The 27,461-nt window shown below is 42.6% G+C and overlaps 2 protein-coding genes across 3 annotated transcripts in view; one reads left to right on the forward strand and one right to left on the reverse strand.

Annotated features, from left to right (window-relative positions):
* rib (ribbon) overlaps positions 1-27,461 on the forward strand; it is an 81,509-nt gene that overhangs the window by 41,554 nt on the left and 12,494 nt on the right. Inside the window, exons 4-5 of the mRNA XM_065220491.1 lie at positions 14,328-14,496; positions 14,556-14,780. Of these exons, the coding sequence (XP_065076563.1) occupies positions 14,328-14,496; positions 14,556-14,780 (394 nt within the window). The remainder of the gene's footprint in view (positions 1-14,327; positions 14,497-14,555; positions 14,781-27,461) is intronic.
* Positions 755-27,448, reverse strand: LOC135700105 (exportin-4-like). Of its 2 annotated transcripts, XM_065220497.1 has the most exons (8): positions 26,746-27,448; positions 13,888-14,864; positions 13,652-13,826; positions 12,456-13,591; positions 12,182-12,383; positions 4,391-4,789; positions 3,808-4,323; positions 755-3,727 (listed from the first exon to the last, which is right to left on the reverse strand). In XM_065220497.1, the coding sequence occupies exons 1-7, from the start codon at positions 26,794-26,796 to the stop codon at positions 3,850-3,852; spliced, it is 3,414 nt and encodes a 1,137-aa protein (XP_065076569.1). In that variant the 5' UTR covers positions 26,797-27,448; the 3' UTR covers positions 755-3,727; positions 3,808-3,849. The 2 variants fall into 2 exon arrangements, with proteins under 2 accessions (XP_065076569.1, XP_065076568.1); XM_065220496.1 differs by having other exon boundaries at positions 755-4,323.

The raw sequence follows: 27,461 nt of genomic DNA on the forward strand, positions 1-27,461 counted from the left end.
TTTTTAGAAATTTCTCATACAACAGAGTAGAAGTGACTTTCTCTCTCTGATTTATTCTCAGTGGCTATGATGAAAATCCACTCGAAACTCTTTACTGGATTTTATTGGAATATTCTTAAGCATTTTCTTTAGAATCATTTCCCTTCACAGAGTTTATTTCAGAATTTTTTCTAAAATAAGTCTGAGATTATCTGGAAGTCCATTGCAAATTGTTTCATAACAGTCCAGAAATTATCTGCAGATCAATCAAAAAAAAAATCAAGAAATTCATCCTTAGGTATTCTTTGAACCCTAAAGATTTTTTTTAGGAATTCACTGAAGCTTTCTTCCATACGTCTTTTTTAATTCGGTTGAATTCTGTTTAGAATTCCCAAGCAATTCACGTCAGAATTGTCTTAAAATTTTGGTCGGAAATATCTTGGAGTTATCATCTAAATTCTTCTGAAATTTTGCTTGGAAATTTCCTTAAAATTCTAAAGAAATTCTTTTCGTGATACCCTTGAAATAATCCTTGGAAATTCCCTTAAAATTATTCTTAGAATTGTACCCTCAAAATTTATCAGGCCTTAGGTGCGCAGAATTAAGGCACTTTACGGTATCTTGAAAAGATTTTTTTTTTAAGGATTTCGGATGAAACAATAAAATGTACGATTTATTTTCACGAAGAGCATTGTCTTCAATCACCCAAGATCGTCGTCCTGGCTCCAATGTTTTATTATTATTATTATTTTTATTATTATTATTATTATTTACTTCAGTATCACTTTTCGGAAAGATAAATTTAAAATCGCTTAGCTAATATCTGTGACTCATCGCTCTCCAAATTTTCTCCTCACTTTGTTTTAGTTTGCTTTAATTTCTCCCCACGTTAATGGTTATTTTGTACTTTTGGAAAGTAAATAGATACGTCGATTCCCGTTAGCATCGTCTTCTATTCATTCTTAACAGGATCCGCTTTTTATTGGCAAACACGGGAACCGATTTCGCTAGCTTTCTCTGTGCTACCATGATGCTTGTGTACGCGCGCTATGTGTGTGTGTGTGTGTCTTGTGACTTGTTCGCAAAATGGCTCCACTCAAGAATTAATATCTTTGATTCAATGTGTAATAGTAATTACTGCTTTCTTTTTGTTTTATTTTTGATATATATCTATAAATGAGCAACTTTGCTCGCGCAAATAGGACTGCAATGTTTTCCCTCGTTAAGTATCCATTTTGTTGTATATACGCGCGTCGAATCTATCTGTGGTCAAATCTGGCGTCACATTATGGAACCAAGCCGAATCGACTTTTTCATACAAGCGTTCATACGAAAAACGCTTCGTTTTGACTTCCCCAATGAGGCCCCTGATTTCGGATTTAAAACTTATCGGCTATTCTACGAAAGAGAGAGTGGGTTTGTGTATGCATGTAGGTGTATTATAGTGTATATTTGATTGTTGTTAAGAGTGTGTCGGAAAAAGGTAATGGTCTGCTTCTATTCTTGCTTCTACCAATATTACAGTGTTTTATCAACAAATTTTAAATTTGTCAAGTGTTATTTCTTGAATTTTCCCTAGCTCATCGGTTTAAGTGATTTGCATTTCTCCGGGGGAGGGATTTGCTAAGCTTTTACAAAAATATGATATAACTAAAACACATGCATTATGGCCGATATAAATGGTTATGAATATTATTTACATGGATAAACAATTCTGAGATGATGAATGTTCAATGTATTTTCACAACGACGTTATTAATTTCTCTACGGAGTGCGGTAGTGAATTTGGAAAACAATATTTCGCGTTTTGTCATGAAGTATGTGCATGTTACTATGGATTGCGAAAACATTCTACTGAATGAGATTATGACCCTGAAAGTGGCACCTTCGGGGTCAACCAATGGATGAGATGCCACGCAATGACTACTACGCGAATGCACACATGAATGTAAATATATTTATTAGCGGTAAGTCTTTGTTCACATAACGATGGTAAAAATCTGATCCTATGTTATAAATAGCAACGCTTAATTCAATAATCATAAGGTAAAATATTCTAGTGTTCGATCGATTTCTCTTCAACAGCGAAGCGTATAATAAAGTGAATAAATAATCGAAAATTTTCCACAAAGTTCATACCAATTTCGTTTACAGAAGAAAAAAAAAACAACTTCACCTCTACGTTCATTCCAAAACGCTACATATCCTAAAATTACTCATCCACTCAAATAACTATACGTGTGTGTGTCGTCATTTTGGTACATCTGTATAAATATATAGTTTTTTTTTTTCACTTTGATTCTTTCTACTTTGATACTGTTAATAAAAAGTTGATGCAAAAAGTGCGTGTAAAATTCGACCTCAAAACATTGTTTTCTAGTCCACCTCGTTTGTTGATTTTCCGATTAATGTTTATAGTGTGAGAATGCATTTTTTTTTTCGTTACTTAATCGTACCACACGAGAGCTTCCGCTTTTCCTACAGGGGATCTTCACGTTAACAGAAAAAAGAGTAAACGTACAATTTTGTAAGTGATTGTTGTGTTGTGGTTGTATGCCATAAGCTGGGAATAGTGCTCCAGAGAAAGATGTCCAATTTCGACAGATTACGTTCAATAAGAGTAAGATCAATTCTATCAACAGGAGAAAGGCCATGGAATTGTTTGAACAACTATGTATAGTTCTCTACTTAAGAGTGGAAAGTATTACCGGATTTCCTGCCAAAAATTTCATTCCTCATAAACACAGACGTTCGAAACGGAAATTTGCGCAAAGATGAAAATACCTGCTCCAATTGTTATCCCTATCTAAGTACACGTTCCTATCTACAATAGTTTTACACGATCACGATCGTTCACCATCTATACAAAACACTTCCGGCGCTTTCCGAAGAAACGTTGCAAACATTCAAAGAGACGGCCATAAAAAAAGTAACTTAGAACAGTACAACAGAGAGAAGACACAAAACAGCCTTCAAAATGTAGAAAAGTTTTCCTATTTAATCTAAGTAGAATCATCCGATACCCATCGATCTGACTGTTGGTGTTACCATTTATTCCTAATAGGTCATTCACGTTCATTGTGTCATTTGATCTACAGTGTATCGCAAAATTGAGCGTACGGCTGTCCATAAATTTTAGGAAAACAGCACAATTTAAAAAGACAGATTTCTGAAATTTTAGCTGCTGGCTCATCAAACATTTATCGGTGTGGCTTATTTGGTTGAGTGAGTAAAAAGTTAGAAAAACGCCTTTTCTCAAAAAACTACTTTTTCTTGAAATACACTGCACCGAATTTTTGAAATTTTGCTCTATTGAAGTCATAATAAATATCTTTAAAATAACACAATTTTTACTAAAATCTGCCCACTACGAAAAAAAAAATGCAAATCGAGCGTTTTACTCAAATTGCTCTAACTTCATATCGGCTCTGTCAATAAAGTCCAAGTCCGATAAATCAATAAACAGTTGTTCAACCACCAACCAAGATTTCAAAAATCTATCTATGCACAGTGTTTTACAACATTGTTCACTCAGATGTACGCTCAATTGTGCGATACACTGTATGTTTGTCGAATCATATCACTTTCAGATGAAAATGCTTTTCACTCAATTCTTCCTGTTCGTGTATTTGTAAAAGTAATCTATAGAAAGCGATTACGGTGTGAATTTGTCAAAAAAAAAAAATTTCTAATTCCAATTTCACTTGGTGATAATCTGCCTGACGTCAAGCTACACCGTTCATTGTCTCTTCAAAAAAAAAAAACAACGAATAACAACTAGGTTTAATCACTAATAACAAGAAACAACAGAACTGTTTTCCAACTTACCGGTCGTAGCCTACGTAGAACTGAAACACGCTTTACTGTAGCTTACTTCTTCACCATCGTGCTAACCAACGTGACAAACTTGTCGAACTTATCGACAAACTTCGACTTGGTCAACCGATTGTTCACAAACTCGATATTGTTCACCAGAGCCATGCTACTGGCCGCCAGGTCCTTACCCATGCTTGCCTCCGAATCGAACTGCTCGCTGAGGAAGTTGTGCAGCAATTCCTTGAAATGCTCCGGGAAGCAACAGATCAACACAAACACCGTCCGGTACCAGTCCATCGTGTTATTCAGGTCGATCTTCTGGCCGAAGATCATGTCCAGCATCAGCTTGAGGAAAGGAAGCAGCAGCTGTGCCATCGGCGCCTGCGGGTCCTGATTGAAGTACACACTGTTGGCGTAGATCTCCAGGAACTCCAAACACCTGCACTCAATCTCCGACGTGAAGGAACTTAGGCCAAGCTCGATCGACCCGAGCAGCTGTTTCAGCAGGTCCGGATGCAAGGTAGGAATCTAGAAACGGCAATATTCTAGTTAAAAAAAATGCCCATTTCAAATTTCAATTAAAAAACTTTCTCACAATATGCGACTTTTCCTCGATGAAGGAAGTAATTGTACTGTAGTACTGCAGGCAGAGATCCGGATACTTGATCAGATCGATCGTTATCAGCGGCACGATGTGCGTGATGCCGAAAATGCAAATCTCCGACGTCTGGGCATTGGTTTCGTCCGAGCCGGCAAAGTCGTCCGAAAAGAGCAACTTCGACGTCAGGTTGTTGATCAGCTTGAGGATGAGAATCAAATCGACCGGATCGCTGTCCTTGTCGAGCGCCACTCGGTTGGTGTTATTTTTCACGTAGATTCGAATCACGGAGAAGCAGCACTCCAGGATGGCCGTCCGGATGGCCTTCTCCGATGATGCATTGGCGATGTTGGAGACGATTTCACACACCAGCTCCAGGATGAGCTCGACGATTAGCTGGAAAGGAAGATTGGCAATCAGTGTGGAATGCGAATTTTGAGTTAATTTGATTCAATTTAAGTTGCTGTGTGTGCTGAGTACACCAGGGAATTTCTCCATTAAACTGAATTTACTGAACTGATTTCAAACTGAGTCTAATATGGCTGATAACGATATAGCGGTTTTCAAACCACTTTGATAAAATTAATTTAAAACCCATCCAAACGATTCCTGGAACCCGGTTGAACAAGTGTGGGTGGCTATTCAACTTGGTGATCGTCATTTCCTTCTCTGTGCAGTGTACATCTTTCCAGATCGAACCCGTGACTTGGAGCTTATTGACGCACATTGTCGATCCGTATTGGTCGCTTCAGACAAAGCAGGCCCTTCCGACGAAGTTATTGTTCTTGGCGATTTTAACCTACCGGACATTGCATGGACTCCAACCCACAGTGGTTTCTTTTGTCCTGATCACGAGCGTTCATCTTTCCACGTAGGAACCATCCAGCTCCTGGACAGTTATAGTACCGCAATCATGCCACAAATCAATGGCCTGTTGAATGAAAACAACCGCACCCTGGATCTCTGCTTTGTGAGTGCTCGTGATACAGCTCCTTTCCTCTCTACGGCACCCGAACCTTTAGTCAAGGAAGTGCATCATCACCCTGCTTTAGTTATCGTGATCGAAAATAATATTGTCCATTGTTTTACCAGCACTCCAAACGCTGTGTCATATGACTTCCGAAGAGCTGACCATCGCAGTCCATGAGCCTAACCTAGATTGGGAGCATATTCTAGATCCTGTAGACGTCAACATTGCTGCACAAACCTTTTCTCACGTCTTGGCATATGTCATTGACAGACACGTTTCCAAAAAGATCATCCATTTCGACTCTCGCGTCCCGTGGATGACGAAAGATCTTCGCTCGTTGAAAAGAACTAAGAAGGCTGCTTTCAGAAGATTCACTAAACTCCGCACACTGCGGTTAAGTCGTCTCTGTTTTCAACGCTATCAAAGGAGCCTTCAACGGCGGCTAAAATCACACCCGAAATCCTTCTGGAACTTCGTAAATGAGCAACGCAGGGAAGTCGGCTTACCCTCTTCCATGATTTTTAATGGTGAAACTGCTGGCAATCAACCTGTTCTCAGCCAAATTTTCTAGTGCGTTTGAAAATGAGCAACTCTCCGCTAATCTCATTACTTCCGCGGCCAGTAATTTTCCTTTGGTCAACCAAACGCTCAGCATGGTCGAAGCCACTACAAATACGTTTTATAGAGCAGCATCTAAACTTAAGACTTCAGCTAAGGCTGGACCGGATGGTGTTCCGTCGATTATTCTTAAAAGGAACATCACTTGTCTTTTAGATCCACTGCGCCGCATACTCCACCTCTCTCTTTCCAGTGGCATCTTTCCGTCTTGCTGGAAGTCTGCGGATATATTTCCTGTTCGTAAAAAGGGAAGCAAACGTGACGTAAACAACTACCGATCTGAAAGTTTTTCTGCGCATCCGCTCACTCGCCGACTGCCGTTCTCTCCAAAATCAGAAACCGACTGGTGGTCAACCCAGCTAAGTGTACACTCATTACTTTCTCACGCAAGAAACAACCGATTATTTTCAATTACAAACTACTAGGCACGACTATCGAACGGGTGCATTGCGTGAAAGACTTTCATTTTCATTTTCATTTTCAAGCACAGAAGGGGGTCATAGGGCCAAGTCACCACCGAAAAATCGCTGTCCATACTGCACCAGGGTAGAGGTATAGATTTGGCATCACAGAATAATAACCACAGGGGTCAAATGAATCCTGTTTACGATACCGGATAGTAAGGAAAGCTGTTGAACATAGGGGATAGTCAGAGTAACAGCAATAATAGTGAAAGTTAGGAAAATAAGCAGGTAGAGATGGTTGATTTGCAATGGCTATCGACTCTGTTATATGGCCTACCGTATCAGATTCAAATTTAATGTCGTTTAATATTGCGCTTATTACTTTTATCTTTATTCTAAGCAACCTCCTTTCATACTTGTTTGTTTTAAAGTGAACTGGTTGAAATGATTGTTTTATCAAAATTATGTTAAAGTTAACTATGCTTTCAATTGTCAACAGTTTAGTTTCAACTGAATTAGTTGGCGACTCAATTTGATGTAATTTTCCATTTTTAATTAGTTGGAAGTATATTTACTTACGTAATCGATTCGTTGAGTGATTGATGATTTACTTACATTTATACGAATTATGTAGTTTTACGTAAGTACCTGCACTTGTGAACGTAATCTGAAATTTAACGTGTTTCAAGTTGTTTTTTAATTTGACCTATACACTGGAGTCGCTTTTTACGTGGTTTTTTTACACGGTTTTTTTTACGCGGTTTTTTTTACGCGGATTTCGGAATTTACGCGGTTTTTTACGCGGATTCCGAAATTTACGCGGTTTTTTTTACGCCCTTTTTTTTTTACGCGGATATCAGAATTTACGCGGTTTATCATTATACACTAGAGTCGCTTTTTACGCGGTTTTTTTACACGGTCTTTTTTTACGCGGTTTTTTTACACGGTCTTTTTTACGCGGTTTTTTTAAGCGGATTTCGGAATTTACGCGGTTTTTTTTTACGCGGATTCCGGAATTTACACGGTTTTTTTTTTACGCGGGACGTATCACCCGCGTAAAAAGCGACTCCAGTGTATTTAATATATATTAGTTCGTCCCAGGTGACACCTTCAAGTGACTAAAATGCTTCATTTTGAAGTTAGTTTCCTAGCTGATTTTAAATTATATAGGGTAAATGCTCCAACTACGCTCACACGTTTCCACTATGTCGTCCCACAAAATTACGTATGGTTATGTCACAATAGAAGCGCACCACAGTGGAAATCTCGAGCCATAGTTCAAACATTTCTCCCAAATCAAAATGAAGCACATATAAGATTAGTTGCAATACCATGTACAAAAATGGCGTTTAACATTGTGCCCTGAGTAATACCTCAATGAAAACAACAACGAAAGCTTGTCACGCAAGTCGAAGGAGCACTGTGGGGACTTTCTGAAATATTTCAATAGTATAATCAACAATCAATACGAAACTAACGATTTTAAATTGGCTCACCACTTTAGTAGCCTATTGGTCCCAAGCAAACGATTAACGTACCCTATTCTAGTTGAAATTCTATTACTACACTATGTTTGTTTTGATTCGCTATGAAAGTTTGACAGATAACATCAGGGGTGTGTGGATTCATGCAGAACATGCAGGGGTGAGTGAAATAGCTTGGGACTGCTTGGGACCGTTGTTCTGGTACTGAGTGAGCCAAAAATAATAATGATTTTCTTCGGGACCCAGTGGTCTTAGAGCTACCTCTATCTCTATGGTATAATTCACTTGCAAACCCAAATAATTTATCTGCGTAAAAAAATAAGAGTGATTTGCGGCAAAACCCGCCAGTATCGCACCCAACGTCAGTGCCTATACGTAAGCGTAATACAACGCGGCTTTCAAATAAAGGAGTAACAAGTGTGATACTATCACTTCAGGCTAGAACTTTGGTTCTCTTATGCAATGGTTCATCAGAGAGGGGAGCTCAGTAATCCTCATCGCATGCTCATGACGCTATTCTGTCACGGCATGAGCCAACGATGCCGGACCTAAGCCAACCGTCTCCAACGCTCCACTATGAAGCATAAGATTAGGCCCGCCCACCAACGTCCAGGTTAAAAAACTAGCCAAGGGGAGGGGGGTGCATTGCGTGAAAGACTTAGGCGTTTTTCTAGACTCAAAGCTGACATACTCACACCATATATAGTATGTCGTCGACAAAGCGTCCAGAACTCTTGAATTTGTCTCCAAGATTACTAAGAACTTAACAGACATTTACTGCTTGAAATCGCTTTATTGCTCTCTCGTACGATCTACGTTGGAATACTGCTCTGCAGTCCGAAACCCGAACTACAATAATGGGGCCGAGCGAATTGAATCTGTGCAACGACGTTTTCTTCGCTTCGCGCTACCTTGCAGATACCCATTTCGTCTTACAAGCTACAAAAATCGCTGCCAATTGATCAATGTCGAGCCCTTACGTATACGAAGAAATGTTTTCAGAGCCTTACAGAGACTGCGAAGCAATTCTGCAACAAGTGAACAAGTGATCACTACGCAACAATCTTATGCTTAGACTTCCACTTCTTCAAACTAATTATAGCTTAGGGAGCGCTATTTACGGCTTGCAGCGAGTATTCAACCGAGTAGCGTCGATGTTCGATTTTCACTTGCAAAGGAAAATGCTTCGCCGAAGATTCTCTGCCTTTTTTGCTGACCGAAGGCGCTTGACGCCCAACAGCTAAGTATAAAATTTTAGACTTATACATTTTTAGTAACTTGACAATGCATTCCAAGTTATTTTCGTTTGTAACTGTAGTATATGTAGTCTGTATAATCTGTATTTTTTTTTACAACACATCATTGGGACTATTTCTAGTCTGTTGATGCAAACATAACAAATAAACAAATGTTGGTTTTCGGCCTTTTTGGTTTGGCCTTTTCGATTTTCGGCCTTTTGTGGTACCTTAGAATATTTTTGGCCTTTTGAGCTTCGGCCTTTTGTGATTCGGCCTCTTGTACGGGTCCCATAAAATGTTCGTTGTTTCTTCTTCTACCTTTTTTTTCGACATTTCCAGTAAGTCAATCGCTATTTTGATTTAATTTTACTATTACCCCCTTTCAGTCGCTTACTTCTAATCGTAATTGACTTGTATAGTTTTTAAAACGATGAAGAAACCAGAGATTTTCAGTAGATGACATCGCCACCGCACCTTGTTTCCGAGCAGACCACGCCACAGCCATCCGAAAATTTTCAGTAGGAATCCTGAAACGCACATCCGGTCCTCTTCGCCACATACAACAACAGGCAATCGGGCTCCATTGATGAACCAACTCTAATTCCTTGAACATATCTTCGCACTCTTCTCGTGTGTAGCCAGTGATGTGTCTTTAAACCTCGAAAGATATCCACCGATGAAGCACAACTCCGCTCGGGTACCCATCATCAGGTGCATTAGGAATCCAATTATTTCCTAATAAGTGATGAGGATACTAGCACCGCTTATCGCTTCGTTTCAACTGCAATCTGGTTTCTGCAGGGGTTCGTCAAGGTTTGCAATCAATCATTTTTTTTTTTTGCGATAGCCTTATGATTTCTTGCTTCCGTCGGATCTTGATCCTCAGAAGGTCGTGGAGTTTTTTTTCAGGTCAGCCATCATGTCAAATTCATACTTCAGAAATTGTATTCCATAACTGTGAGCTCTGTTGCTTGATCTTTTTGGACACCTTAAAACTGAAAGATACAGGAAAGGTAAAGGATTTCGGAGCTTTATGAGGATGGCTCCAAATGGGTTTGAAAGTTTATTGATAATGGTCAGAGCAAAAAGTACACGAAAAAAGATCAAGGGAGAACGTTTGCTCGTAAAGTGATTTAATCGAAGTTAAGATTTAAGCGGAGATGAAGAAATCGGTTCAGAGCACTTAATTTTACATGAGACTTTTGTAGTCGGTACTTTGGTATTCTTCTCTGATATATCTTGGTGTCATCCCTAGAATCCTTTAAAATTCTCTAAAATTTACTTTGGATTTTTTAAAGTTCTTAATCATCCTTGAATCACAGACAAATACCTTTGGAAAGTTTCCAAGGTTTACCACCTATTTTCTGGGAAAGAAGGTATATTTTCCCCGATTTTTAATCGAAATTGAAGGCATTTACCAATAGTTTTCCTGGTGTTTTAAAATTTGCGGTTCACTGGTCACCCTGGTTAAAATTTTAAATTTTTTAACAATTTGTTAAAACTACTGTAGACTTTCTTAGTGCAATGTACCTAATTTAAACATTTCGTTGATATTTTTAAATGTCACTCTATTTTAGTAGTGAAAAAGTGACTTTAGTGACTATTTTTAGGGAAATAGTGACTTTTTGGTGTAAAAAGTGACTTTTTAGTGACTGGCTTCAAAATAGTGACCAAGTCACTAAAAAGTGACCTGCTACCAGCCCTGGCTTTAGGAAACATGAAGTGACAGGGAATATCAACCATCATGACGGCCATATTTGGACCCATAAACAGTGGCGTCGGGTTACCTCACTTTTAACTCTCCTACTTAAAAACGTAAACAAATGAGAAAATACAGCTGTTGTTTCGAGCAATTTTACCTAGTAGGGTTTTTGATCTAATTTCCGTCATACTAAGCACAACCCGCACTTAACCTCTCTTTTTGGAACGGATATGAACCCAAACATGGATTGATTCTACTATAATTTATTTACTTTTCTATACGTACCGTTGGATTTGATAGAGTCGCACATTATTGAGATATTGTTAGAAATCTAACACTGTTTCTTGATTCCAAATTCGTTCTACGAGTTTCAATTCCGTCGTAATAACGTATTGAAACGCCATTGATTTTTCTAGGTTTTTCTTCGTTCTACGCATATAAAATGGATTCGTTAGGAGGACTTCTTTTGTTTTGAGAACAATGAGTGTAAATGTTCATACAACGCGCTAGTATAGGCTTTGTTATGCTTGGTATGTTGACTGATGCTTTTTATTGCAGAAACTAGGTGCTTCTCCTAATGACAAAAAAGCACTTGTCTTTGAGGCCATCACACTAAAAATCTTCCATTTATGGTTGAGGGATTTCAGTGATTGCATCGCATGATTTTCTTTTCCACTACGAACAGAAATTTATTTTAAATTCGATAACCTATATTTTATTTATTGATTCAAACATATTGTACGATTGATTGATTGATTTATCTTTATTAAGGGGGCTTTCAGCCTGAGGCTGGTTCGCCTCCACAACTATTGTACGATTATTGCAGCAATAAATATTGTTTTTATTTTTGATTTGTTCTCCGTCGATCTTGTTTTCTGTACTGGAGTACCAATTCTCCCGACTCCAGGAAGGCAGCTCCCACACCTGGACCCTACCTATCGAGCCATCAAACTCATGGACCGGGGACCTACGGCTTTACTTCCCCTTCGGAAGTAAGGCGTGATCAGAGATTTTATACCTCAGAAAATTCCGACGGTGCCGACTGGGATTGAATCCAAACATTTTGGGGTGAGAGGCAATCACGCTTACCACTACACCACCGGCGCCGCTAATAAATATTGTTGAATCAACAGTGAAATTATAATAACCTGTGTGTCAACTATATTTTAGTTGAATTTGAAATCCCTTCTTCTGCGTGACGTTCAGCTATACTCGATTACAAGTTAAGCCGAAACCGACCTGTTTATGTTTTGCAATTTCCCGTTTCTACAAACAAACATGATAGTCAGTCATCTCATTCCGTAGTGCAATATTCATAGAAAGTCACTGATCTCTAACACCCTGAAAAAAAAATGCCGGATTCCTAACTTACCATATAATTACGATACAGATCCAGGAATGTCGGAAGCTCTTTGCATATTCCTTGGATTTTAGCAAAAATGATCGTCAGCGAGTTCGAGTAAGCACCCTGCACACAACCGATTAGTCCCTCCAGGATTTCAATCACCTTCAGCTTGACATCCTCATTCTGATAGACGGATTGGAAATTTTGATGTGAGATCAACATTTTGTACCTGTAACATAAACCAACAACGGCTCGTTAGCTGCGAGCATCTTCGTACGGCGCTACGACAATCCAAACATACTTCTCTTCGATGGGCAACAAAATCTTCCCCAGATAGTCAGCTCGCAACTCATCGCTCTCCACGCTGGCAGCAACCATCACAAAACCTTTCAGCAGTTTCCGCTTGATTGACACCGGCAGGTCCACACTCTTCAGGTCGCAGATCGACCGGAAGAATTCCGAATTGAAGATCGCTTGACACCGTTGTTTCCGGCTCAGAAGCACTAGGAACAGTTCGCAAGTTTCCTCAATAACGGACTGTTCGGAACGCAGAAATTGCGCATTCGTACAAATCTTATTTAGCAAATAATTTATCACCCACACCGATCCGTGTGATCCAGCTCCGAACGCTTGCTTGAAGGTCGCACTAACCGTATCCTCTTTCAGTGGCATCAAATATGCATCGGACCAACGCCGCAGGAACCAAACCAACGTGGTGCTCAACTCGGGACTTAGGAACTGATACATCCGAACTTCGATGGCACTTTTCTCCAACTCGCACAATCGGAAGCCAGCGGCAATCAGCCGAATCACCGGATCTGCATTGACCTCGGCATTTGGGATCTCCTGGATGTCCTGATTGGGAGAAGCCAACAACTTCAAACTATTGTTGACGTCTGTCACATTGTTAACAATATGTTGATTGCAAATATGCAGAATCTCCGACGGAATCATCGCCGACTCCCCGTCCGCTTCCAGAGCCAACACATGTCCGGTAATAAGCAAGATCCAGTGAATGTCCTCGAACAAGTTTACCAACGTTTTCGAACTGCTAACGCTCATTGTTTTAGTCGAATGAAGCATATGGAGCTGCGTTCCCAAGCTGCGGGTACGGTCTTCCAGCAGTTTCGACAGCAAAGGTAAGGAATGAGACAGAATTTCTCTCCCAAAGTATCCGATGATGATCAGTTGCTCCTTGAAGCGTTCCCGGTCGGATTCTTCGAATTCTGCAATCTCATCGATTGCCTCCCCGTCACGCCCAACACCACGCATTCCATCCGGTGCGGCCAGGTGGTACTGAATATACTTCTCAAACATTTGCGTTATAAAGGGCACCATCACTTCGACGGGATAGTTTTCCTTGTCGTTCAGAATGTGCAGCCAAATCTCCAGCAGGTTACCCAGTGCGTCGATGTAGACCGTTTCGTCGGGAGACATCTGCAAAATAGAATCTATCATAGAGAAAATGTTTCGCACTCAAATTTAAAACGGACTCACAGCTTCCTCCATCGCTGAGAGCTCGATGAACTTCAACGTCAACGTCAGAGTTTGCTGCATGAATGCCTCGAACAGGTTATTCGGTAGCCCTTTGATTTCAGCACGGGGAAGAAGTTGGAGTAATTTTCGCAGGATGAGCGAAAAGCTGTACGCTTCCTTCTCTTTGATTTCGATTCTGTCGAAGAAATACAAAATGTTAGCATCAAGGTTTCCGGGATAGTTCCCCTACGACTTACGTGGAAAGCATGGAAAGAAAATGCGTTAAGTAGTTCACCAAGTAGGTCATGCTTTCGTCCTTGTTTTCGGTAATGATCGGTCCTTTTAACGTGGATAACTGCAGGATACAGATCAGCGCTTTCGGTTGCAGTTCTTCGTTATCTCTCGTCTTCCAGTATATGTAGAAGAATATCTCCAACAGCTTCGGCTCGAAGATAATATTTTTCCACTGGACATGCAATCGCAACGGTGGTGCATGCAAAGCTTTGGTCACCGTTTCCGACGTATCGATAATTTTCTTCGATAGCGAGGGCTGCAGGACTCGTACAATTTGCAACTTGGGCAGCAAAAATCCCCACGTCAGTATAGTTTCCATTACCGAAAGCATCTGCTTGAACAGATACAAATGCATCGAATTGCTAGCATCGAACATTTTAATCAACTCTTCCATCGATTGCAGTGTCATGACGAAGACCTTGAGCAAATCCGAATCCTCGAATTGCTTCTTTGCCCGGAAGTGTTCGTACGTCGTCAGACCGGTATCGTCCGATCGAACTATGTTGCAGTACTCTTCCAATATGGCCAATATGATGCTGCAGCTTAGGATTTGCTGCTTCACGTCACCGGAAGTGAGCATCTTCTTCGTCTCTTCAATAATTTGACCCCGCTCGGCACCGACATCCTCCAGGCTGGCACGTTTTATCATGATCGCTACCACCTGGAGCAGTTTGTCCCGAATGAATACTGGAATGTCCCGTTGAATGATGTAGTTCAGCAGATACTGACGCAGGGATGCTTTGTCGTGATCGGGAATGTACTTCCATTCGGCAATGACGGCCTTCTTCAGGACGTCGGCAGCCTCGAACAGTACCAAATCGACGACGGATTTCTCCAGGATGGTCTGGCACAGGACGTATGGGGATTTGGTTTTGCGGAAGTTCATGAAGATGCTTTCCGACTGTTGCCGCTGCTCCTTGCTGACCACCGTTGGTGGGGCCTGTGAAAGTGGAAAAAGAATGGCGATGAATTAAAGTCGAAAATATGTGTTTTTTAAAGGCATTGTGGATTTAATTCAGTCGCGCTAGAAATGGTCGTTTTGCTCTTAATTTTATTACTAAGCTCTTCATAAGGTTGTAACCGACGTAGTAATATTGATGGTAGCACAGTAAGGATTTAAACTTCTCTGTGTGGTCATTATTCATTTTCATTTTCATTTTCATTTTCATTTTATGATTTACAAGGAGGTCAGGGCCATGTCACCGATGTGAATATTCACACCATCCATAATACACCAGGGAAGGGGAGAGGAGTGAGCAACACAGCATCTTTACCCATGGGGGTTAAAAAAGTTCTGCGAGGTATACTTATGGTAAACCAGCTGCTCAGGGATTGTAGAAAGGAAAGGGTTGGGTAGGTTTTGTGTGAAAAGCGCATAAGTTATTATCGTATCATTGAAAAATGGCCTCGTTTAGTTTACGCTCCCGTCACATAGCGTATCGATTACATCACACCGTCAATGAAAAAGAAATTAAAAGAGATTGCTAGAGATTTTTGGTGAGTTTTAAACTGTGATTTACCTATTAGAAATACATTTGTAAAATTGTCTCCGTGTACTGAACAGCCATCCCTCTCGCCCACCCGCCGCCTAAACGTCTGAAGGAGTGTGACGTCAAACTCCGTCATCCATTTAATCAACCGAAGAACGAAAGAGCGTACAATGAGCGTCAGCGACCCTAAAGGGTGGGGGGAGCACCATACATGAACGATATCACAAATCGTGCCACCGTACCACATATTGTTGGAATGATAACCCGAATAGGTTGTTAGGCATTCCTTATGGATATCGTTCATGCGGGTGTTTCAAAGCAATTGTGTGCTTTATCATGAGTGGTCACGGATCTGGCAATCTTCACATGACTATGCGTCCCGGTGACGACGCCTACGATCTAGCCGGTTTACAATAGGTGTTATACAAGAGTACTAGAATAGATCGGAGTATACTTACAGTTTTCGACGTTCCCATGTACTCCCTGTTTACCTTTAATCCTTCTTCCTTCTCTTGTTGTGTATTGTATTGTGTTTCTGGATATGCCACTTCTATCCTTCCTCTGACATAATGGATCCTCGCTCCGGAATATCTTCAAAACTGGGGGGATTAAAATCGCTCCTCGTACACAACCCTTCCAGATGACCGAAAGAGCGCTCGGTCCGATTGGTCTCACCCGATATTCTTGAAATACTTGACATTTTGAATGAAACATTGCCATTTCCAGACTTCGTGTTGTTAGTTTTCTTGAAGGTCTTGTGCTTAATGCTTGATTTGTCTTTCGCTTCATATTTCTAAGAATTGACTCTATAAATAGATAAAAAAAACAAAAACAAACACAACGCTTCCCACCCACAAGCTGTAGACCGAGTGCAGAATCTTTGTGATGATACTTTCCAAACGTGCATACCTATAGAAATAAATCCATTTCAATAAAGGATGGATTAAAAAACAAATGATTTCCACTACGACTAAATCCAGCATTTCTACTAAAATATCAAATGCTGTGCTTAATCATTTATTTATTAGTACAGAGCAATAAACAATGTACGGTGATGATTAATCTGTTAATATGCTTTTATAAGCGGGTTCAAATGCACTTTTGGTAAGCATCAACACTGATCTGGCAACACTAGTGTGCATCTTTCCAATGTGGTAAAGATCCAGATCAGCCCTGGGACCTGGTAGCCTAATTAAACTACCTCAAGGTTTTGCCAAAGCCCAGGGAACTTCTCTGTGTGGTCATTATTCTCACCAATAACAGTGCACAAGGCTGTACAAAATAATATTTTAGTGTCAACATTTCAAATGGGTGTAATTGATTTTCTAAACAAAAGCTTTAGCCGTCGATTTCTCGCAAATAAAAGCTCACAAACGAAAATTATTGACACGAACAGGTAGATGAATGTTTCCTGTACCAGCTAGCATTGTTAATTTGGAGAGGTGAGCTTTAATATGCGAGAAATCAACGGGTAAAGCCATTTTTTACAAAAACAATTACGCCCCGGCATCCTGAGGACCGCAGTAGATGGACGGACAAGGGCACTCTTGTCCATTCCCTTGGATCGGAGGATCATAGAAGAACTTTATCCATACCGGAAAAGGCCAGAGTTGACCACATCACGGATTCCGCAACAAGATATAGGTAAAGCCAATGCACGTTCCTTCCACCGGCGAAGTTACCTCTATGGTTCAACCGTTAACAAATAATTTCCCATCTGCGTTGCCCCTACACGCCTTGGTGGACGCAACCGAATACGACCGATTACAACGCAATCTCTTCGGACCTATGTGGGGCAATCAACCGAGTTCTACTAGCTCTAATAACAGGATCGGCACCACCTATAGCATGCATGAAACAATCTCCTGCCCATCAAAATCAAGATTCTCGGAATCTACTCAAGAATCTGTGTCAAGCTCAAATCTAGTTCATCATCACACGCGAATCACCATTCAATGGAACATGAACGGATATTTTCATAATCTTACCGACTTGGAGACGATGGTACTGGACAGCGGCGTCACGTAACCTCACTTCTTATCTGTTCAACAACTTTGAAAACGTTATTTAGGGTCATGTTTACATTCCAATCAGTTTCAAAGGACACTGATTTGTATCCATTTGAACCCATATTGTTTTGTTTGTTTACGTTTTGAGAGTTGTTGAACAGTTAGATTGAGGTTAGAGCGACGCCACTGGTACGGGACAACCCTCCCATAGCACTGGCAATACAGAAAGTCCATAGAACCAACATAGATGCCATGGAAAAGACTCTCAGCGGTCAATATAATTGGTTGCTTAAAAAGGGAAAAACACGTACCAATCATCGGCTTAAGGTATGCATTAATCGGTGCCCTTTACTCCGATATATGTGTCTACTGAGCTTCTGATCGCAGCTTCCAGAATATCTACTCTTTTTCCTGTCTCTGTAGTCAGTTTCTACTTTCCCAGCCAAGGAATACCGGACATTGAACTAGGTACTGCTTGATAAAGCCGAGGAACAAATTACTACGCCTAGGCTGATTCAGGGAGATTGTATGCATAGTAGCTAAATACGTCTGTCTTTGGTAGTGGTTAGAGAAGAACTAATTTTATTTAAGACGTTTACAATTAAGTATAAATGTCAAGGCTTGCTTCGATTGCTAACAGCTTCGCTTCAACACTCCTCCTCAAGCCGCAGAGATTCCCATCATCGGCTCTCTTCAAACTTCGTCCTCTGCTATGGTTTGGTTAGTCCATCAGCGATCTGCTTCTCCGTGCCAAAGTAAACCAGTTTCACCACACCACGATCCAAAGCGTCCCTGATGTAGTGATGGCGTATGTCGATATTCTTCGTACGAGGATTATAACCACCACTCTTGGCGATTGCAATACAGCTTTGGTTGTCGCAGTGGATTTCCATTTCTCCTTCTTCGTTGAATAGCACAGAAAGCCCTCGCCACCAGGACGCTTCCTGTACCGCAGCCGAAACGGACATATATTCCGCCTCACACGTCGATAGCGCCACCGTAGGTTGCTTCTTGCATGACCACGAAATAGCACCGCCTTGAGCCATGAAAACGTTGCCGCTGGTTGACTTACGTTCGTCCGGATCGGATCCCCAATCCGCGTCGCAGTAGCCGATTATGCTTGAATCGGCATGCTTGTTGTAGACCAACTTCAAGTTTGAGGTTCCACGTAAGTAACGCAGAACATGCTTCACCGCATTCCAGTGCTTGATACCTGGATTATTGTTGAACCGGCTGAGGGTATTCACGGCGAACAGTATGTCCGGTCGAGTGCTTTGCGCCAAATACATAAGACACCCGACAGCTTCCTGATACGGAACATCCTTCATAGCAGCAGATTCCTCGTGATCCTTCGGGCTCGCATCCTTGGAAAGTTTCTCGCTAGTGTTCATCGGTACCTTCACCTTCACTGATTTGCACCGATCCATGTTGCACCGCTTCAAAATCGTTTTGATGTAGGCTTCTTGATCCGGTGCAAACCAGATCTTTCATCCGGAAAGTGTTGCTTAGCTGTTGCTTCAGCATATTTTTCCATGTCTCGTCGTTGCTGAATATCATTAAATCGTCTACATAAATAGCAACAATAAGAATTTAGCCATTTTTAATGCAGACGTAGACACAAGGATCGTATTGCGTTGATACCAGGCCAAATCGCAGCATCCAGTTTGTGGTTCCAAACTTGACTGAACGCCTTGTTCAACTTTCACACCTAGGTCTTTCTTCTTCCGTGAACGAAGCATGGGGGCTGTTTCATGTATATTTCCTCGTCGAGGTCACCCTGCAGGAAAACCGTCACTGCATCCAGCTGGTCGATCGTGAGGTCGTGCTTGACAGCCAGCGTGAAAAGGTATCGCAGCGAACTATAGCGAACAACGGGAGCATACGTTTCATCGTAGTCTACCCCCTTTCGCTGTGAGTAGCCTTTGATGACCAGCCGCGCCTTGTGCCGTTGAACTCCTCCAGCAGCATCACGTTTCGTTTTGTACACCCATTTGCACTTGATTGCCTTAGTTGGTTGCGAAGACCGGGTTGTTTTTCTTGCTGCCTAGCAACGGTTGCTCTTGAAGAAGTTTTGTAGTTTCGTGGAGTCCATCTCATAGCGGATTCCTGTACCCAGATCCTGATAACTCTACATGTCACACAGGAGCTTCTCGACAACTACAGCGCAGCGACGCTTTCTCAAATTAACCATGTAGTTAACGAACATGATCGTAGTTTGGACCTCTGCTTCGTGGGCACACAGGACAGGGCTCCATTAATTTCCTCGGCTCCTTGTGCACTAACTAAGCTAGTTCCACATTACCCTCCTCTAATTGTCACTGTTGAGGACAAACTCGTGCGTGATTTCGACGATTATCCTGCTACGGTTTCTTATGACTTCGGTAAAGCTGACCTCCTTAGCATCATAGATGTGTTGTCTAGCATGGTATGGGAGAACATTCTTGATCCAGATGACGTTGAGGCTTCAGCGCAAACCTTTTCACATGTCTTGGCATATGTCATTGACAGACACGTCCCGAAACGAACTCAGCACCAAGTGTCTCACCCTCCCTAGCAGACGAGAGAGCTACGTAGGTTGAAATCAATCAAGAGAGCAGCATTGAGAAGATTTACGAAGTATCGCACGCTTCCTTTGAAACAACATTATGTGAGGCTGAATCACATGTACCAGCGAGTCAGTCGTGCATGCTTTTCAAGTTTCCAACGGGGCATCCAGCGCAAACTTAAGCTACACCCGAAATCTTGTTGGAACTACGTGAACGAGCAACGCAGGGAATCCGGCCTCCCATCGTCTATGGAATTCAACGGAGAAGTTGCTGCCACCGTTCAGGATATAAGCGAAGACTACAAATCAAGAAGACTGGCAACTCTGCCAAAAATCAGGAGAGAGTAACGGCAACGCCTCTTCTGAGCAAAAGTGGAACCTGTGTATGATGGTGTGTGTTAACTACCGAGTGCATTCACACACATAGGTAGAAATAATTAGCTGTCAATCATTGGTTTTGTTATGACGTAAAAAGTGAAATGTTTCTTTCTTTGCTTTATGCTGATAACGAGTTAAAAATTCCAGCTGAAATTGATAAGTAAATTTGTTTTGAAAATTAAAACTATGGCAATGATGCCATTCACAATGATGGTGGGACCTTCCTCGATCATTAATTTGCTATCTCAGAATTATCTTCCACTTTTCCTAAGCCCCTTAGTGATGCATTTATGGGGATTCGTAAGGTGCATTAGTAAAATGCATGCCCATTCCGCATGGCTTTGGCACCTGGCCACAACGGGGGGAGTTAAGTTGTGACGCTCGGCAACTTGACACAGTACACGCAGACCATTTGAATGTCACTGGCCAATCAGACACTGTTATCATTCACTGGAAGGGGTTGGTCGATTCCAAGAATTGTTAATGCATACAGAGGATCACTATCCGGTGGTTTCATGTTCTGACAACATCTAAAATGGAAATATATACCGTTTGAGATCGTAGTCCTCCAACCTTTCATTTTCATTTTCTCCAACATTAGATCCTGCTACGCCTTCCGTTGGATCGTGATGTAGGTACCGGATCATTCTTCTTTTTGAATCCTTGAATTTTCAGCAGCTTTCGAATGACGGCAGTTCACTCAACGGAGGTGGCCAATTCCTTTTATTTGATTGCTTCCAACAGGCAAAGTAAACAATATTTCGGTTCATCGTACACAAGTAAATATTACTTTCACTAGGTATCGATTCGAGTTTCAATCCTCTACTTGATCCACCATGACCAGTTTTCGGTTTGGAGTTGAAAAACCACCGGCTTGCAGTGATTAGGATCCAAATTGCCGTAACATTTTGTAGAGCAAAACAAAAACAACAACGAGTACCGTGTTATGATTATTCGTTTCGGTGACATTAGGTCACACACACACAGTCACTGTTAATGAGCAGTCTCACTAACACTTGTGCTTCAAAGTTCCACCTTTGATTGTCAGCGGCGCTGTTATCAGTGACGTTTGACATTTGTATGGGAGAAGGGAACAGTTGCCAGTCTTATGGATTTGTAGTTTTCGATATAAGCCACCTTTTTTCCGAAAAGTTTGCCAGTGTATTTTCTAACTGAGATACTAACTGACGACCATATTAACCTGGCTGCCAGGAACGTTCTAGTAAATGATCAAACGCTGGGTGCAATTGATGTTAATGCTGATATGATTTCTAAGGCCGCGACTCTGCTCAAGTCATCCTTCAATCCTGGACCTGATGGAGTTCCATCTGTATTTTTGAAGAGACATATTGCTAGCTTGTTAATTCCGCTTCTTCGCCTGTTTCGAATGTCTCTCTCCAGTGGCATATTTCCATCTTGCTGGAAATTTGCGCACATGTTTCCCGTTCACAAAAAAGGAAGTAAACGAGCTGTGGATAAGTTCCTACCTCACGCCTCCACGAGTAATATGATCACAAAAGACTGCCAGCTGAAACATGGACACAGCTGGTTGGCGTAGCCTGGGAGATGTTGTCAATTCGACAATAGCACAGTGAGGAGGTGCGACGCGAACACTGGCGCGATAACCATAGCACGGTGATAGAGGAAATGCTTCGTCAACCCGAGCGTCTGTTCACCATGGAGGGGCGGCTCAAACAGCGTCTGACTGGCATCCAGCGGCTGAATAAGATATGCTCTTCCCCGGAAGCTACACCTAAGATGGCAGCCCCATCACGGCGGATAGGAGACCTTAGGCCAACCACGTACTGTCTCTGAAACCTTTACAATTGTTACAGAAACCAACGGAGAAAGATATCGAACTGATTTAACGGCAACGACTTTTAGCGCAAGGCAACGGACACGAATTGGATCATGGAATGTATTGACGTTATCCCAGCAGGGTAAACTGGCAAAACTCGCCAACGAGGCGCGACGCATGAAGCTAGAAATCCTGGGACTGAGTGAAGTTCGTTGGCCAAACTTTGGAGAACACAAACTGCCGTCAGGACAGGTACTACTATACTCTGGTATTCGAGGTGAAAACGCTCCCCGCCATCGTGGAGTTGGTCTCCTACTTAGCGTCAAGGCAAGTGCTGCGCTCATCAAGTGGGAGCCTGTTAATGAGAGGATAATCGTTGCCAGATTTAGAACACGGGTTCGTAACCTTACCATAATCCAATGTTATGCGCCAACCGATGCTGCAGAGCTACAGGACAAGGAGAATTTTTACAGTCAACTGAATGCCGTTGTGGATAAGGTTCCAAAGGGTGACATCAAGATCTACACTGGCGACTTTAATGCGAAGATCGGCTCCGACAACACGGACTATGAGCGTATCATGGGACGCCATGGTCTCGCCGAAATGAGCGAGAATGGTGAGCAGTTTGCAGAATTTTGTGGCAATAACGACATGGTGATCGAGGGCTTGCTCTTCCCCCATCGGCCAGTGCACAAAGTCAAGTGGGTTTCCCGTGATGGACATACCGAAAATCAGATCGACCACATCTGCATCAGTCGAAAATGGAGACGGAGCCTTCTTGATGTCCGGAATAAACGCAGCGGCGACATCGCGTGTGACCATCACCTTCTAATCGGCGAAATCCGCCTACGCATGGCGCGGATCCAGCGACGGGACGAGAGACTCGGGCGGCGGTTCAACACACGCCGACTTGAAGATCCAGCGGTAAAAAGGTCTTTTGTTGAAGAACTTAAGACTCGAGCTGCGGACGTTCCAGAAGGTGGCAGCATAGAAGAACAATGGACGGCCATCAAGAATGCCTTTATAGAAACAAGCGAGAACAACTTGGGTGAGCTGCGCACCCAGAGAAAAGAGTGGATCACAGATGAAACCTAGCGGAAGATTGAGGAGCGTAGAGAAGCAAAAGCCGCGATAGAGCGGGCGAGAACCAGAGGAGCCAAGAACGAAGCCCGTCAACGGTACTTGGCTCTAGAGAAGGAAGTCAAGCGCTGCAGACGGGACAAGCGAGCGTGGGTGAACTCCCTGGTCGACGAAGGGGAGAAAACCGTAAACACTGGCGATATACGCCTCCTCTACGATATCTCATGACGCCTGAGTGGAGCAAGGATGAACCCGAGGATGCCAGTGGAGGACACGACTGGACAATTGCTTACCGACCCCACTGACCAGCTGAAACGCTGGTTTGAGCACTTCGAACAACTTCTTCAAGTTTCGACGGCCAACCAGCCATCAACATCTCGGCATGATCCGCCTAGGGTGAGGCGCATCACTCGCGTCAATTCCGAGGCCCCATCACTGCAGCTATCCGAAACATGAAATCCAACAAGGCTCCAGGGGTCGATCGCATATCAGCAGTGATGCTCAAAGCTGACCCCATGCTATCCGCACAAATGTTGCATCAACTATTCTGTAATATCTGGGACACCGCGACTTTTCCGGCCGACTGGATGCAGGGCATCTTAGTGATGAACTAGCCTACGGCTAAAAATCACAAAAATAAAGAAAAAAAAAAAAAGAAAAAAAAAATCTTAGTGAAGATTCCAAAGAAAGGGGGTCTGGCTGTGTGCGACAATTGGCGAGGCATCATGTTACTGTGTATAGTTCTCAAAGTTCTGTGCAAAGTTATCCTGAATCGGATACAGGAGAAGATCGACGCGACTCTCCGACGGCAGCAGGCAGGATTCCGTGCCGGAAGATCTTGTGTGGACCACGCTTCGCAGTCCCTTTATTTGGTATTCATTGACTACGAAAAAGCTTTCGACCGTCTCAATCACGAGAATCTGTAGGGCGCCCTGAGACGCAAGGGAGTGCCGGATAAAATCGTCAACCTCATCGAAGCGTAGTATGAGGCTTTCACGTGCAGAGTTCTGCATAACGGAGCCTTGTCCGACCCTATCCGGGTAGTCGCTGATGTGAGACAAGGATGTATACTATCACCGCTACTGTTTCTCATCGTAATCGACGAGATCATGGTAGGTGCAATTGACCGTGTACCGAACCGTGGGCTGCTTTGGCAGCCTATTACCATGGAGCATCTCAACGACTTCGATTTGGCTGATGATGTTGCTCTACTAGCACAACGGCGCTCTGATATGCAGAGCTCAATGACCTAGCCGAACGCTCCTCTGCAGCGGGTCTCACCATCAACGTCAACAAGACCAAATCGTTAGATATCAACACGGGCAACCCTTCCAACTTTACGGTAGCGGGGCAAGCAGAGGAGATGGTCGAAAGTTTCCAATATCTTGGGCAGCCAAATAGCATCGGACGGCGAGACCAAGAGCGACATAGGTGCACGAATCAAGAAGGCTAGGGATGCCTTTGCGAGTTTACGAAACGTATGGAGATCCAACCAGATAAGTCAACGCACCAAAGTCCGAATTTTCAACTCGAACGTGAAATCTGTGTTGTTATACGCCAGCGAGACGTGGTGTGTATCAGCGGAGAACACTCAAAAGCTGCAGGTCTTCATCAACCGATGCCTGCGGTATATAATTCGTGCCTGGTGGCCTCACAACTGGATCTCGAATGCCGAGCTCTATCGTCGATGTCATCAGAAGCCGATAGCAACAGAAATTCGAGAGCGAAAGTGGAGGTGGGTTGGCCACACACTTCGACAAGCAAGCGCTGGATTGGAATCCGGCAGGACATCGCAGCAGAGGCACACCCAGGGGCTCATGGCGGCGGAGCTGGCAGGAGTAACTGACTATAAGATATATGTTTTTTTTATGTTATGACCAAGCTTGAATGTATTTTTTTACTACAGTTGATAAGGTAAACATCATTGGGGCTTCATCCAGCCTGTTGATGTAAAACAACAATAAAACACAATGCGGTCAATAACAACCTTCGATTTGCCTGGCTACCCGGACACTGCGAAATAGCTCGGTCGGGAGTCAAGTTTGTATACCAATGAAACGCCAGCTGGCGACATCAAAACATGGGTTAAAGCGATCATCCAAGATGCTTGAGCCCAAAGCTGAAATGGTCCAATCAGTCCTGCTGGAAAAACCAACGAATCCTATCGCGTCTAAGAACGGGTCACACTCCAGCTACCCATGATTATTCCATAGTACCAGACAGACACACACGGTGCGATATATGCCAAATACAACAATCCGTAGAACACATACTTGTGAATTCTCGGGTAACATTTGAAAAGGGCCTATCCTCGTTGATCGATTCTCTTCAACGACTTTCTCTTTGGTTTACCACGGCAACATAAGCAAAGCGGCAAGCACAGTTTGACAGTTAGCTTGCACCTGAAACAACACGCTGAATGGGAAATTCATTTGCAGTCGGGTTAGTCGCGAAAGAGAAAATTGATCAAGAGAATCGATAAACAATGACAGGCCCTTTTCTCGTGTTGCGCAAGAATTGTCCCAAGCATGCATAAGGATCAACAACGTATGTATGGTATCCACGCTGGAGTGCAAAACGTCCTAACGTCGGTTTACAAATGTGTGACCAACTATACATTAGGGTATAGAAATAACGTGACAAAAGGGGGGAGTTGGGGTTAATTTTCCTTGAATTTTGCGTGACATACTTAATGCAAGCTCCCTTAGGAATACATTTTAAGGACAGATCGATAGCCCTTACCACGTGTCATGCATTTTATCTACGAGATCATCCCAAGTTCGATTAAGAATCTCCACAATTTATTCATCTTTATTTACTCGAACAAGAGATGAGACGCACAACTCTGACAGACAGACAAAACGGAACGACCTTGCCAAGTAAGTTCCTATTTTTAACCATCCGTTTACCTTCGCATCTCAGATTCTCGCTTACAACAAAGAGCTGAAAACAGTCCCGAAATACGCCAAAAGCAAACAACCACCAGTTCGTGTTTGGAACTGAAAATGCAATCGAACATGCAAGAGCATTTTACATTTGAGGAGTCGCACTTTGAACGCATTTGCCTTTAGATCCACCCGCTCACTCCCGGCGAAACAAAAGAAATTACCTTGCGGGTTGCCCTCAAGGTTGCACCACGATCAAACGATGCATCGCAAAATAGAGTCATGTAAGGATAGCTAGGTACTACAAACACACCAACCAACGTCAACAGCCATCCGCGTGCGTTTCAGCTGTGCATCGTGCGTGCGTGAATGCAGGTGGACGTCAAACAGTAGTTGGTTCGCTAGCTAACTAACTTTGTATGTGTGTATAAGTGGGTGGGTGGATACCCTTTTGCTACAGCTTCTGCTTGCACGGGAAAAATCAATAATATTTTGTTGCTTTGTTTTGGTTACGCGCTAGCAGTTTGGGGGAAAAACGATGTTCTTGTTTTATGATTTGTTTAGCTTATAAATCTGCTTAAATCTACTTTCCCGAGGATATAATCCAACTTCTTTCGAAAAATAGAAAAAACTTACCATTATGATGTGAGCAGCCGTTTCCAAATCCTTTAGGTACGACTCCTCCATTGTGATCTCTTGGGTCTTAATCGAAAGCAGCGAGGAAGATTCTTTCCACGCAATCAATCACGACCACGTTCGCGAATTTCTTCGCCTTATTCAGACCTCTTCTATGGCTAGACGTGTTGGATCAACAAATTCCGTCTTCACTGTGGTAAAAATTCCCTTATACAAATAAAAGCAGTCCAAAAACTGCTACCGCTGCCAGTTTTTTTCTGTATTTTCCTACTTTCTTGGGGCCATTCGGAACACTATCAGGTTTCTTATTTCAACACGGGTCCGTCGCTGTCGTCGTCGTGATCTTTTTTTTTTTGCTCTCCTAGCACGAGATTCTTGTCCCTGTCTGCTGCTGCAGCTACCGCTGCTGCTGGTGCTCCTGATTGGGGTTCGGGAATTGTGAAAATTTTGGGGCCCAGTTTGGGATCGGCTAAAATCGGCTTCCGGTCCAAATTGCCTTCCACACACACGTACACTACAGCACTACACGGGAAACGACGGGAGGTATGTTTTCACTCACTTTTCGGGATCGCTAGTTGTGGGATTTGCTGGGAAAATAATAAAAAAGAAAGGTTCTTCACTATTTTTTCACGCACAATGTCTTTCGGGCGACGAACAGTGGAGAAGTGCGAGTTTTCCTCCTCGGACGGAAAAGCAGCGTGAGATGGAGAACACGA

This window comes from Ochlerotatus camptorhynchus, unplaced genomic scaffold, assembly GCF_037179485.1.
Source record: "Ochlerotatus camptorhynchus isolate MF236.1 unplaced genomic scaffold, CSIRO-AGI_Acam_v1.1 ptg000128l, whole genome shotgun sequence".
Taxonomy (NCBI): domain Eukaryota; kingdom Metazoa; phylum Arthropoda; class Insecta; order Diptera; family Culicidae; genus Ochlerotatus; species Ochlerotatus camptorhynchus.

What these genes read in the sequence shown, in the direction of transcription:
- LOC135700105 (XM_065220497.1), bottom strand. Translation starts at nt 26,796, where the DNA reads ATGGAGGAGTCGTACCTAAAGGATTTGGAAACGGCTGCTCACATCATA. An exon ending in TCTCAGCGATGGAGGAAGCT is followed by an intron (nt 13,592 to 13,651) that starts GTGAGTCCGTTT and finishes TCTATTTTGCAG; the next exon opens with ATGTCTCCCGACGAAACGGT. An exon ending in TTGTTGCCCATCGAAGAGAA is followed by an intron (nt 12,384 to 12,455) that starts GTATGTTTGGAT and finishes TTTATGTTACAG; the next exon opens with GTACAAAATGTTGATCTCAC.